This window comes from Mobula birostris, chromosome 7, assembly GCF_030028105.1.
Source record: "Mobula birostris isolate sMobBir1 chromosome 7, sMobBir1.hap1, whole genome shotgun sequence".
Classification (NCBI taxonomy): domain Eukaryota; kingdom Metazoa; phylum Chordata; class Chondrichthyes; order Myliobatiformes; family Myliobatidae; genus Mobula; species Mobula birostris.
Genome location: NC_092376.1, coordinates 76,648,472 through 76,662,782, shown reverse-complemented (window position 1 = coordinate 76,662,782; position 14,311 = coordinate 76,648,472). Strand labels below are relative to the sequence as shown.

The following is a 14,311-nucleotide window of genomic DNA, read 5'->3' as shown; positions in this document are numbered from 1 at the left end:
GGAGATAATGCTGATGCTTTCTAAGACAGTAGTCAGGATGCACTTACTGTATTGTCAAAAGTTTTGGGCCCCGTACTTCAGAAAGGATGTGTTGTCATTGGAGAGAGTCTACAGGAGGTTCACGAGGATGATTCTGGGAATGAAGGGGTTAACATGAGGAGCATTTGGCAACTTGAGGCCTGACTCACTGGAATTGAGAAGAATGTGGGGAAGATCTCACTGAAACCTACTGAAAATTGAAAGGACTAGATAGAGCGTATGTGGAAGGATATTTCCTGTGGTGGAGGTAACCAGAACTAGAAGGCACAGCCTCAAAATTGAGGGGCAACCCTTTAAAACAGACGTAAGGAGGAATTCTTTTAGTCAGACAGTAGTAAATCTGTGGACAGACTGTGGTCGAGGCCAAGTCCATGGGTATACTTAAGGTGGAAGTTAATAGATTCCTGATTGGTCAGGGCATCAAAGGATATGGCGAGAAGGCAGGTGTATGGGGTTGAGTGGGATCCGGGATCAGCCATGATGGAATGGCAGAGCAGACTCGATGGGCTGAATGGCCTAATTCTGCTCCTATGTCTTATGGATACTGAACCTCCACTCATGCAAAATTTCATTCAAATGCACTAGATAAGGAGGAGCTTGGCTGAGTTATTCCTTTCTATAAACAAGTTTGTAAGCCCATCTTTCTGAAGTGAAAATGTAATTAGAACTGTGTGCCTGAGTCAGCTATAAAAGATGAAAATGTAAGCCATCTGAAAGAACTGTTTCAAAGGGAAAAGGTTGAAGCAGAGCTGAAAAGTGCAAGAAGCAAAGCAAATAATGAAACTTATTTCAAGGAATTAAACAATGCGTACAGAAAGCTGAGTTGAAAAAATAATCAGTAGGAGCACGAGTGATGTTCTGGTAAACCGAAGTGAAATTAATGTCATTGTTATTCCCTGAAACAATGCACCTTCACTTGCAAAAACAATCCTCCAGGAAAAAAAGTTTTCAGCTCATTATTTAAACTCTGAGCTGTGAGAATGCAGTACGAGTCCCACGAACAGAAAATCAAATGGGGCTGGATAACTATGTGAGCAACTCAACTGAGGTATACTTTATAGTCGCCAAACAATTGATACTAGAATGTACAATCATCACAGCGCTATCTGATTCTGCACTTCCCGCTCCCTGGATTACAAATATTAAATATTAAAATATTAACATAGTAAAAATTAGTAAATATTAAAAATTCAAATTATTAATCGTAAATAGAAAATAGAAAAATGGAAAGTAAGGTAGTGCAAAAAAACTGAGAGGCAGGTCCAGATATTTGGAGGGTACGGCCCAGATCCCGGTTAGGATCCGTTCAGCAGTCTCATCACAGTTGGAAAGAAGCTGTTCCCAAATCTGACTGTATAGAATATTTACAGTAAGCTCCAGTAAATCAGAGTTGCAAATTTCATTAACAAAATGTCCAACTTGAAGGACATTATTCTTTCCTATCAATGATTAAACTTATGAAGGACCTTCACAGAAAACACAGGAATATCAGAACTTGCAGGTCCAAGGTTATAACTAGGGAAATGGACTTAAAATAATTGCTAAAGCAATTGGAATGGAGGTGAGGAAAAGATTTTGCCCAGAGGTTTCCCAAGGTCTGGAAGTCTGCCTAAAAAGAATGCAGAGGCAGCAGCCCCCAGATTTAAAATAATCCTGGATGAGACTGGTGTTGCATGGCATTAGATTGGACATCATTTCTTTTCCTCCAACTAGCACAGCATCAAGGATGTAAAGGTCTCACTCCAGTGAACAGATTAATCTATTGTTAACTACAGGTACATTTTTGTCAACATAATACAATTATGCAAAGGTCTTTCAAATATTTGTTTTTATAGCATTATTGAAACGCACATTGGTAAAACTTCCCATTGAAGGTCAATCTACTTTATCATCACCACAGAGATTCTTCTCAAGTTTTTTATTTCCAGCCATTTTTAGTACAGGTCCTCCCCACATTACTGCAGCTACTGCCGATTCCCAAATGCTCGTTTGATGGCCTATACATAAGCTGGAGCAGACCTGCATTACTGCTGTGTGAAGAATGCACTGGTGATTTTCCTTAGAAGAGCAAAACACTACTTTGTCATAATCAGGTACAGCAAACAATCAAAACAAAAACAAGCTTTCCTGATTTACAGGTTGCTAAAGCATGGACAACAAAAGTTTACAACTATTGACATTTGAATTACAGGAGGCGAATCCATCAACCAGTTACAGCATCTATGAAAAATCCTATTTCCCAACTTTAAGCCCCAAATCATGTAGGATACAGGCACCACAGTAACAGAGGGGTTAGCTCCACACCATTATGGTTGGTGTTTGGAGTTCAATCCGGTGTCTTTTCTAAGGAGTTTCTGTACATCCTCCCGTTTGGAATGGGTGGGTATTCTCCAGGTCCTCCAGTCCACAGTAGTACCCGGTAGGTTAACTAGTTATTGCAAATTATCCCATGATTAGGTTAGGGATAAATGAGGGTCATGGGGGTTGCTGTGCGATGCAGCTCAAAGGGCCTGAAGGGCCTATTTCACATTGTATCTCTAAATTTAGTTGTTCAGTCGTTTAGTTGAGTCTGACTCTTCGTGACCTTATGGACCATTGGGTTTTCATGGCAAGATACGGAAGTAGATTGCTAGGCCTTTCTTCCGCGCAGATACCTGCTGCCCAGATTGGGAACCGGCTGGGATTGAACTCAGGACCATCTGCCTTGAAGACCAGTGCTGACGCCACTACACCACCATAAATTAATTAATAACAGTGCCTATCGAAGCTCCTTCCTAAAAGGAAAGATTAGTTTCTACTCCTGCAGGTTTTTCTGGGCAGAGCATTCTAGAATTCTGGTCTTTGGTGGAAAATAAGCTAATCTTCCCTTTAATCCTCCACACTCCCAATTTAAATCCATGCTTCCTAATTAATAACACTAACTAACACTAACATTCTCCATTTAAATCCATGTTTCCTAATCAATAACACTAATACTAACACTCTCCATTTAAATCCATGCTTCCTAATCCAGCGGTCCCCAACCACCGGGCCGTGGACCAGTACCGGGCCACGAGGAAACGATATGATTTGGCGAGTCAGCTGCACCTTTCCTCATTTCCTGTCACACCCAGTGTGGAGCTTGAACGCACGCGAGGTCATTACACACGCATCATCCATGTCAGTGCGGGAAGGAGATCAACTCCTCGAGTTTGCAAATGACGGCCAGCTGAAAATTAACATCTCTGCCGGCATTCTGGATCAAAGTCAAGGGCGAATATCCTGAGATAGCCACGGAAGCACTGAAAACGTTGCTTCCATTTCCAACGTATCTCTGCAATGAATGTAACAAAAACTAAATTGCGGAATAGACTGGACATAAGGAACCCCCTTCGAGTATCCCTGTCTCCCGTCACCCCTCGATGGGACCGTCTTGTTGCAGGAAAAGAAGCCCAGGGCTCCCACTGATTCAGTGATATTGGTGCGTTGCAATGATTTTATATGTTCATACGGGGAAAATATGCGCTGTGTGTTTAATATCCAAACGTTACTTAAAATGTTATGATGTTATTGACTTACTTATTTAACCATATAACAATTACAGCATGGAAACAGGCCATCTCTGCCCTCCTAGTCCATGCCGAACATTACTCTCACCAAGTCCCACCGACCTGCACTCACCCCATAACCCCCCATTCCTTTCTTGTCTATATACCTATCCAATTTAACTTTAAATGATAATATCGAACCTGCTTCTGCCACTTCTACTGGGAGTTCGTTCAACACTTATTTCAAGCCCCCCTGTCCTCCCCTGATAATTGACTTATCGCTATATTCATGCGAGGAAAATATGCGCTGTGTTTAATATTAAATTCGTTAGATAAACCCTTTTAGAAACAAAATTGAGTGTATTAGCCACTTACCACCGATATTCCGGTCATGATTAACAGCGACCCCCCCTCCCGAACAGAATCGCCAAAAACGATTTGTAGCAAAAAACGGCAGGTGCATGCATACACAAGTCACGCATGCGCACTGGTGCCCGCGCAAGGCTTCATGGTCATCGTAGTCTTTTCAGGGTAAACACAACGTATTTGACTGCTACTGTACTCTTGTCCATTGGCAACCATCCCCCCCCCCCCCACACCCCGGTCCGCAAGAATATTGTCAATATGAAACCGGTCCACACCGCAAAAAAGATTGGGGACCCCTGTCCTAATCAATAACACTAACTAACACTAACACTCTCCATTTAAATCCATGCTTCCTAATTAATAACATTAACACTCTCAATTTAAATCCATGCATCCTAATTAATGATACCTCCTTTAAACAAATTAAAAATGGATTGGAAGAATCCATTTCAGATTTCAATTGTGCAGTACATGTCCATTCTAAACACATACTGAAAGAAAATGTAGTAATTTGATATTTAGTCCCTTCAAAAATAAGCCTTCGTGCCTTGTAATCCGACAAGCAGAAAAGTAGAAAAATAAAAAGAAAAAGTTAGATGAGGAAAAAGGTCACTTTCTGCAGTAAGAGGTCTAATTCTGAACTTGCTATTCCTCATTACACTTGGCCACAATGAGGTCAGAGGAACAACATCTTATATTCCGACGGGGTAGCCTCCAACCTGATGGCATGAACAGCAATTTCTCGAACTTCCAGTAATGCCCCCCAAACCCCCCCCTTCACCATTCTCCATTCCTTTTTCCTTCTCTCACCTTATCTCCTTGCCTGCCCATCACCTCCCTCTGGTGCTCCTCACCCTTTTTCTTTCTTCCATGGCCTTCTGTCTCTTTCAACAACTTTCCCGCTCCTTATTTCATACCTCCCCCTATCACTTTGTCTTTCTCTCTCTCTCCCTCTAACCCCCCACCTTTTAAATCTACTTCTCAGCTTTTTTTCTCCTGTCCTGCCGAAGGGTATTGGCCCAAAATATTGACTGTACTCTTTTCCATAGATGCTGCCTGATCTGCTGAGTTCCTTCAGCATTCTGTGTGTTACTTGGACTTCCAGTATCTACAGATTTTCTTGTTTCTCTTGTTAATTATTTTTGTTGGATGATCTTCTATTAAGCTGAAAATGGAAAAATTTTGCAGGATGCTAAATCAAATTATAAAGTCATGTGCAATTAAGCACTTGACTATCCCCCGAATATTAACACATTTCTTCAGAAAGAGTAGAAGCATTGTGGAAGGGTAGTAAAGGGGTACACGGATGAACTGACTGATTGAAATAAACAGGATTGCACAATAGCCCTGTTCAGTCCACAACAGCAAATTTAAGCTTCCAAGAACATACCACTTAACTAAAATCCCCCTCATGTTCTATCCTTCAATTGGGCTTTCTACGGACAATGTTAGTGGCAGAGATTAGAAATCAGCACCTCATCTGTCTAAGGCCATTGTAGTTCTCAACTCAATTTCAAATAACCAACTGCCTGGTTTGCATCAAAACTGACCACTTCTGGCCCATGGTCATTCATGTGCATCATCAACTGAGGCGATTCTCTTGCCAGACATTAAGTAAGCTGCTGAGTATTTATTTCTAATACTGTTTTATTTAAAATTTACAGAAAATGCTATATTATGCATTTCACAGCTCAAGCGTTATTTCTTCTCTGTACCGCCCTCATTCTCCTCCCGCTTTTTACACTCTTCAAGACAGACTGGTTATGAGGGCACCAACTGCATTTCTGATTCATCTTGGTCTTCACCCAATTGCAGACATTCCCTTTGTCTTTCCATCCTGCCCCTAGTCAGCAAATTGAAACATGCTTGTGCTGTCACTTGTCCAGTTCCAGTAAAAGATCATTAACCCAAAAGGTTTGCCTCACCTCAGAAAATGCCTGATCTGCTGCCCTGGAAAAGACATGGAGGAGGGAGCTGATAACAGACTTTTAAGATGAGGGAAGTCTTGATTGGAATAGATGCAGATATGCTCTTGCCAGTACGGAACAAAATACATAATGGAGTCACCAAAAAAGCCACTACTAGGGAATTGTCATGACACTAACCAGAGTGGTGAGATTTTGGAACTCATTATCACAAGGACTTGCATTTAAAAAGGAAGGTACAAGCACCAAAGTGACAAAAGAGGATGTAATGAGATTAATGGGGATAGATGTAGCAGAAGAGGAGGGCTCACGTGAATCAAACTCTCGTATGAACAATGGAATAACTTATATGTTGTACCAATAGGATTATACCATAAGGTAATAGGAGCTAGCTACTGTGTAATGACATAATATACAGTATTAAGCTAAAGGTCATCTGACTAAATACTGATCCAATAATGAACCCACCTTTCTCCAAGTGTCCAAAGGATATTTTCACAGTCATTTATTTTTAAACACATCAGAAGATGGGAAAGAGACTTGCATGTGCTGAGGACTCCAGTACCACTGCTGAACTCAAGTGACTCACTGTTTAATGACCATTAAAACAAATTTACCATGGCTGAGACAGGATGTCTACTTTTTAAAAAAATACCGCACAGGAAGCAGAAGTTCAGTCCAGATAGACCTAGTTAAACAGTAATTCTTGTGCCAAGTTTCTACTCAGTGTAATGCTCCAAGATTATAACTGAAAGTTAACGAGTTGAGAATTTGTTGGGTACATCAATGTGACCCCTAAAATTAAATGTGTACAATTACAAAATACACATTGGAAGCCTTTATTTACTACTGCTAGAGTGAAAACTTCAGCCATGCCAGGAAGATTTGCCTGCTGTGCAATGTTTAGCTGCAGCTACGAATACAGTCTACAGTTTGAAGTATATGTGCTTGCACACTAACTAAAACGAAAAAACTGAATGGAAACAACATCACTAAAAACTAGTACTAAAACCATTTCAGCAGCAAAGTTGACAACTTACATCAACAATAGCCATATTAAAATCAGAATAAATTGCTTTAATCAGTGAGATGGTGCAAGTGCCTTTTATTTTAAGGGTATTTTTTCTCCTTTATTTCAAAAGATATATAGAATTACTATTGAATTCAATATCTTCGTCAGTTTCTACTGAGTTAGCTAATATCATTCATGATATCATATGTATCACATGATTTACTGATTCCTGTATGCAAGGGAGAAACAGCGACAGCAATGAAAACGAGAATTGGCCATAGAATTCAGCCCTTACTTTTAATTATTACGACTGACTTCAGGTGGGAACAGGCCAGAGGCCCAGGACAAGGGTTTTGCATGAGCAATGCAACTATCCAGCATCACATGAATAATGACAAGAGATCAGTTTGCTAAATGAACTATGAAATCAATATCTGTGGAACTACATCATGAAACAAATTCCCATACAGATACTGTACACTCCTCACATATGGAATTCTCTAATCTACCCTTTTACCCATTAAATCAAAGGCAAATTAAATTTTTCTTCACAGATATATTGACTCCTGAACAGGGCAGTAACCTAAATTTTCCAATCAGTAGCACCTCGGTTTTCTAAGTATAGGTATGTCTTCAGGAAGTTTTGAGTGCTTCCAAGGTCCAAAGAAGGCCACATGACAAAGCTTACACCCCAATACTAACCATGTGCTGGATCTATTCTTTCCTCTGCTCACCAGAGGCCCTGAATATCTGGTCCTACTTTACCAGTAAAGATAAACAAGCCATTGACAATCATTGGCTAAAGGCAATAAGGTTCTTAGTGTTCATTCCATTCTAATACTACCCAATCTTCTTCCAAATTAATTAGCTCAGTTGGGATAGAGTCTCCCATCTGTCTTAAAGAAAATGTCACAGCAGGACTGTCAGGGCTTCCATAGAGCTTGCGCCTTAATAAGACAAGGCTGATTAAATTCAAGGAACAGTTTTGAGCATGGACCAAACTGCAAGTTTTGAATATATCTTGCACCAGTACTCTGAAAAGTGAGATACCAAACTCAATCCTTACTTCCAGCACTGCAAACAAAACAAGCCTATGATGTTATAACCAACATTACCTAGTCCTCCGTCAGACGTTTATGGTTGTAATTTAATATTACCATAATCATTGAGCTTTCTAAAAGAGTCACTTAGATGTCCACGTGTACTCCTATGTCATTCGTTAATTCTGACATGGGGCAGACGGCGACATTTGATGGCTTTCTGTTGGGCGCATATTCCAGGAGCTCCTCACCTGAAAACCGGAGGAGGGAGTGACCACCGACTGAGGTAAACCCATGCCTATCACTGCCGTCTTCTGTCGTCAGCCCGCCGAAAGCCTCAGTAAGGGGCCAATTATTCGAGAGGAAGAGGCTGTTGACAATCGACTGGCGAGAGGAACATTCGGTGAACAAATGGCCCCTTCAGTTGGTCAAGTCAACAAATAGGTTAACAAAGACAAGAGTTCAGATACTAGGAAGATCAGGCAAGTTTCGTATGGATACTGATCCAGACCCCAGGAGGAGGAAAAAAGACGGGATCAAATGCAAACATTTTTTGGTGACTGAATGATCAGGAACGTGGGGACCTTCAGTCGCAAACGGGATAGAACCCCCCGGCACAGTTAATCGGCATGCATGTAGGATGCCGGCTAACTCTTCACTGACCGAGCTATAGAGGACATGGATTTTAAATATCGAATTCCAAATAGCAAAGAACCGCACCCCGGAGACCAAACATAATTTCGCGCTGATCTGAACTAGCAGCTAAACAAAGTAGATGACGATTTAATATGATCATCAAGTGAAAGGAGAATCCAAAATCAAGTAATGTTGAGAAAGTTGCTAGCTGCTTTGATTTTGTAGTGAGATGTGAAGCTGCAAGTCAAACCTACACTATTTACCCAGAGACGGATAAAGTACGGTTTATGATTATCGATCATTATAATCGTTTCCATTAAATGGATCGCAGAACTTGACTGGGCAGGTTTATCATTTAAGATGATGTCAGCGGACAACAAGAACGGAGTTACGCTCTTTCGCAAGCGAGAAAATACATCATACTTTTTCCAATCAGCATAGTTCGTGAAAAACCTTTACATTTGTCGAACAAGAGAACAGATCCGTTGATCAGATCAATAACAACAGGAATTAAATCTCATGCCGTGAATCTAACATGGAAATATTATCCGAGGCTTAAATTGAGAGCGACATGGCGACTCCTCCGGCCCCTTTGTCCCCTCCTCCTCCTGTGAAGCGAGAAGGTTAAAAAGTTCATAAACTTTACAAGCAGGTTTTGTCCGCACTTCCCACGTTACTCTTCAGCTTAAAGAAACATCCTTGTCAGCAGGCCGCTCTTTCAACAATTGACTCTAACTGTCTGCAGAGGAACAAACGCTGGACCCATAGAGATAACTCCTGCCAGACATGCGGACTTTTGCAGTCTCAGCCTCCTACAGAGTGCTATTGTTGCCGGTGTAACCCGACACTCTGAAATGGATAGGGCTCGCTGACTGGCCACGCGGGAGGGGGAGAAGCTTTCTGTCGATCTCAGGCTGCAAATCTCAGCAAACTGGAGCCACTGTCGAAAACTCAGGAAGCTTTAACTGTTTTGAACTTCAAGACTACGTTAAAGTACAGTATTTACCACTTTGGATTTTTTTTTTAAAAAGTACTAAGTCCTATTCTCATTAGAAAACTGACAAGCCTCTTAACCAATTCGTTCTAGAACAGCCATATACATTGAAGGTTGGTGACGTTTACAAGATTTGGTGAATGATATATCAGAGCTTATACTCAAAAGATTTGAACCGTTTCTGAGTCACTTGGGAATAAGGTGCGTCACCAAGTGGCCTCGGTTGGAACAAGATTTCGATAGGCGTCGAATGTGAAAAGTTGGTCTACTGACTCTATTCGGGTTGTTGCAACGATTCAGACCGTCAAATACTTAAATCAGGTACTTCCAGCAGTCAAACAAATTAAATGATTCTAACACAAAACCGGATGGCCAGAATCGAGCCATTTTGAGACAGGTTTCGTTTTGTCGAGGACTGCCCACATCTACCATGGAATACAAGAACTGTAGAACGCCTGCGTGAACTTTGCACATTGCAATTTTTTTTTAAAAAAGCGCAAATGCTGTAAATTTAAAACAAAATTGTGTTGAAGTTATTTTTCCTGGCATTTATAGCCATTCTCCAAAGTTTCTTTCTAAACTCAGTTCGTAATCGAACTAATCCATAATATAAAATCAACTTAATCCATCACTGACCATAAAATTTATTGTACATGGCTAATAAATTAAATTTCCTTTACCCTTTAATAAATCACAACCACCCACTGCCCTTTAATGTTGTTGCTTTCCTTCCCCTCCCGCCGTTACATACTGTACTTAAACACTAACTTCACTTAAACACAACCCCCAAAGCAAATAGATCGAGAGTCGGATTCTTTGGAAAGTCTGTCTAAACCTGCATTACAGAGCTCGCAGTATATCCCTTGAAAGCCAGGAAATCCTCTCAATTGTGTAACCCGATCTGGTGCACTGTTGAGAAACGCTATCCACAGCGCCATTCATGCGGAGCTCAGACTGGCTTCTAAATTAGGCAAAATACGAAATAAAACTAAACTACTCGTAATTTCTGGGCAGGAGGATCCATTTGTTTAGCACTTACTTCAGATAATATCGCTGTCCTGAGGGGGTTTTGGCCATTTCCCAGCCAGGCGGCAGAGGCACATCATCGGAAAACTCATAAGACGACTGCCGGAGGTGAGAGCTCGAGTCGGCACCAGGAGCTGAACCGATTCCGCCAACCTGTGCCTGGGAGACCGATGCTCCGGCCGAGCCGGTGGGGGTAGGGCTGGAGGCGGCGGCTGCGGAGCTGAGCAGCGAGGCGGGAGAGGAGTGCGCCCGAACATGCTGTGCCTGGAGCGGCGGTGCATTCCCCCCGTCCGTGCTCGCCTGTCGGGAGTGGCTCTTGGGTTCAGGCTGCTTGAAGAAAGAGTCAGGCAGTTTGCGAAGCCGCATTGGTACCGACTGCGGCACGTTGGAGTTCTTGGGGTTCATGACGGCGTTGAAGAGCGCCTCCAGGTCGGTCTCCGAGTCACCGCGGACATGTACGACCTGGTGCCCGGCTGGAGGTAGCGCCGGCGCCTGCTGCTGACTGGAATCCATCCGTAAACTCCCAGCAAAATGTACAACTTTTAAAATTAAACAACGGGGCGAGAAACTCCACTAAATCACGCCGAAAGTTTTCAACTTGACATCGAACCTGCCGTCGAATCACGACCGCAATAACTTTCACAGGAAACTTTCTGAAACTAAAAGTTTGCGACTGGTGGCAGCCCGCACGCAACTTTGATTGCCCACGTGATCGGTGATGTCGCAGGGGCGGAGCCCAGCCCGGTGGGTTTTGGGTGGGTAGTCTTCCACCCCCCCCCCCAACACAACTTTGTGCATTGCCATCCTGGTTTTCCCCGCCTCCTGTGGTGATCTGGGAATCTGGTCGCATTTACCTCACTCGGAAAGATCAGTGCAACTTTTGCGTCTGGTTCCCTTCGCGTTTTCCGAACCGTAATCAATGCTATTATTGTTATACAACGCATTACACGGCAGAAAACGCCCAGCCATTTGATAAGAAACGAGCAGAGTAAGTGTGGATCATTTACAGAATCTGCCACAGGTTGTCACAGCTCTCCGTTAATGCACATCACTTAACAGACTGAAAAGGGAAATATAAAGAAAGATAGGCTGGATTTTCTCTCAAAAGATTTGTCCGCCCGATACCGTAATGAAAAATTAATTTCTAACCATCGTCTAATCACAAAGTTTCGCCTGAAATGGTTTATCGTTTGATGTGTGTTGGGCTGGCCGTCAGAAAATCAGTGACACCTCGATCAGATCTCGGCTTGAGCAGACGTGTTTCCTTTTCCCCGACGTCTCGTTTGGCGCGTCGACTGTATACAGAGCCATGCGGATTCAGTTGAAGCAAAATCAATCAATTGTACTTAAAATGGTAACTATTACAATAAAAGCGTGCCACTAAGGCTGAAACAAATGCGATACAGTTGGTTGCATAAAAATGTTGAATGTTTTTCTGTTTTCAAAAAATGTAGCCCAGCGTTATCGCTTTCCTGAGGCTTTTTTGAGGCCACAATACTTGAGGTTGGGGGAAGGGTACCTTTCTTGTCATCGTTTCATCGCTGAAATTATCCATTCGTCCCGAATCGGTGAAAAAGAATTATTAACCAAACCATAAAGAACCGTTTGTGACATTTCCTATCAAGCGGTCAAAATCCTCAACTCGTAACTGAAAACTTGGTATCCCAAAGGCCACCCTTCCGTCCTAACAGTTACCCCTAATCGGGCTGCGTTAGGCTTGCTTTAACATTTGCGTTTACTTCTGATGCCCAGCAGGATAGCCAAACTTTGCAGAAAAGAAAACAAATTTGGAAGCCAGATTTGGCCTAGCGTTTATTATTAGCTGAAGCTGAACCGCCCCCTACATCCTCCCTCTCCCCCCCCGCCCCCCATACACACCACACACGCACACACCCCTGGGACCACACGCAGGCACAAAACTCCCTGGAATTCATTCGAGTTTACCGAGGTGAGCGAAACGGTAATTCAGATGAGAATATTTTTAATATCTACTTTAGTAGATGGTTTACGAACAGATATTTGTTAGAATAGATATTCGTTTTCCGTGAACTACATTGGGTAACATTAGGAGAAAAACGCACAGAGGAAGAGGCACTTAATGTTTGCTTACAAACTAAACAATGATTTGTTGTTCACCCTTCTTCAATATAGAATAAAAGGTCAAACCAATGAAATTCTTATCCTGAAATGAATAAAAGAGAGAGTGCATAGATTAAAATACAAATATTAAGGGACACTTCAATCACAAACAAGAGAAAATCTGCAGATGCTAGAAATCCAAGCAACACACACAAAATGCTGGAAGAACTCAGCAGGCCAGGCAAAAAGTACAGACGACGGGAAACTACTGAGTTTAATGGTGCAATCTTTCACATCCCTGCCTATTTGTTTAACCAGCAATTACCACTTTTACCTGATACAGTACAATGAACCTTTGCTTTTATCTTTAAATTACCTTTGGAACCATCCTCTGTGCTTTTACCTCTAGATGTTTATTTCAAAGCAGCCTGCCAGTGTGACATCTACTGTTCTATTCCAATTTACTTCAATCTGAATTTGTGGTTTGCCAATTGACCACAACATTTCTGGTGCTGAATCAGAATCAAGTCTATTATCACTGACTTATATTGATATGAAATGTGTTGTTTAGTGGCAGAAATAGAGTGCAAAGACATAAACTACAATAAATTACAAATAGAAATAAATAGTGCCAAAAAAAGGAATTTTAGGTAGTGTTTGTGCGCCCATTGACTGTTCAGAAATCTGATGGTGGAGAGGAAGGAAGTTTTCCTGAATCATTGAGTGTGGGGTTTCAGGATCCTCACCAACTGCCAGTTATCTAATACTTGCTTGTACCACACTTTGAAATATGACCCCACATTGAACATCAGATCATTGTTTCCCAGACACTAGCCTCATTCATTCAGAAGATTATTATTCCCCACCTCACGCCTCATTAACTTCAACCACACACAGCCAACTTCCACCTAAGATCCGAAAGTAGGGCTGTCCCTGTTGATGCATTGCTTTGGCAGGTACAGCCCACAGAACTCATTTCTTCCTGTGCGCTTAGTTTTTCATTCCTTGTTCATTCTCTCTTCATCCACAACAGCAATCTTTCTGGTGTTCCTCCATTATTTTGACAATTTACTGGTCCCAACTGGTCATTTCTGCTATGAATGCCCAATGCCTCTACATCTCCATATCACAAAGAAGCCTTGAGGAGCCTTTTGCTTCTTCCTTGAACAGAGGACCAGCTAGCCTTACCTATTATCACCCTACTCTGCCTGACTGAGGTCATATTGAGCAACTTCTATGAATTCACTTCTTCTGAATAAGTTGTTTCTATATGAGAGTATGGGTTATGCTTCCTTCTTTGTGGAATAAGAGGTACATTCTATATTTAAATCCTACACAGGTAACCTCCATTTCCTTGTTTTCTGGTCCATTCATATTTATATTCCTGCTACGACCTGCTGTTATGTGATTTGCAAACATGGGAGGCAATTTCCACCCTGTTCTCAACTTTACATGGCTCATCTCTGACACTAGCCACCTCTTCTTTGATGTTTCCATATCCATTTCACGTGATAGACTTGTGACCCAATACTACAAGCCCACTGACTCTCACAGCTACAATACAGTATGTCTACTGATATCCCTCTACCCAGCTTCACTATTCCATTCTTCCAGCACTCTAGGGATATTTGTTCTGCCATTGCCATCTTTTATCCTCAATTATGGAT

General features: G+C 41.9%; 1 protein-coding gene across 4 annotated transcripts in view; it reads right to left on the bottom strand.

Annotated features, from left to right (window-relative positions):
• Positions 1-11,306, bottom strand: part of yap1 (Yes1 associated transcriptional regulator) — a 157,428-nt gene extending 146,122 nt beyond the window's left edge. For 3 of the 4 annotated variants that reach the window (XM_072263462.1, XM_072263458.1, XM_072263459.1), the window contains exon 1: positions 10,579-11,305. In XM_072263462.1, coding sequence (XP_072119563.1) covers positions 10,579-11,078 — 500 coding nt within the window. In that variant the 5' untranslated portion in view covers positions 11,079-11,305. Of the gene's footprint in view, positions 1-10,578 lie in introns of all 4 variants that reach the window. The other variant, XM_072263460.1, reaches the window with a different exon arrangement.
• Positions 11,307-14,311: the final 3,005 nt, after the last annotated feature.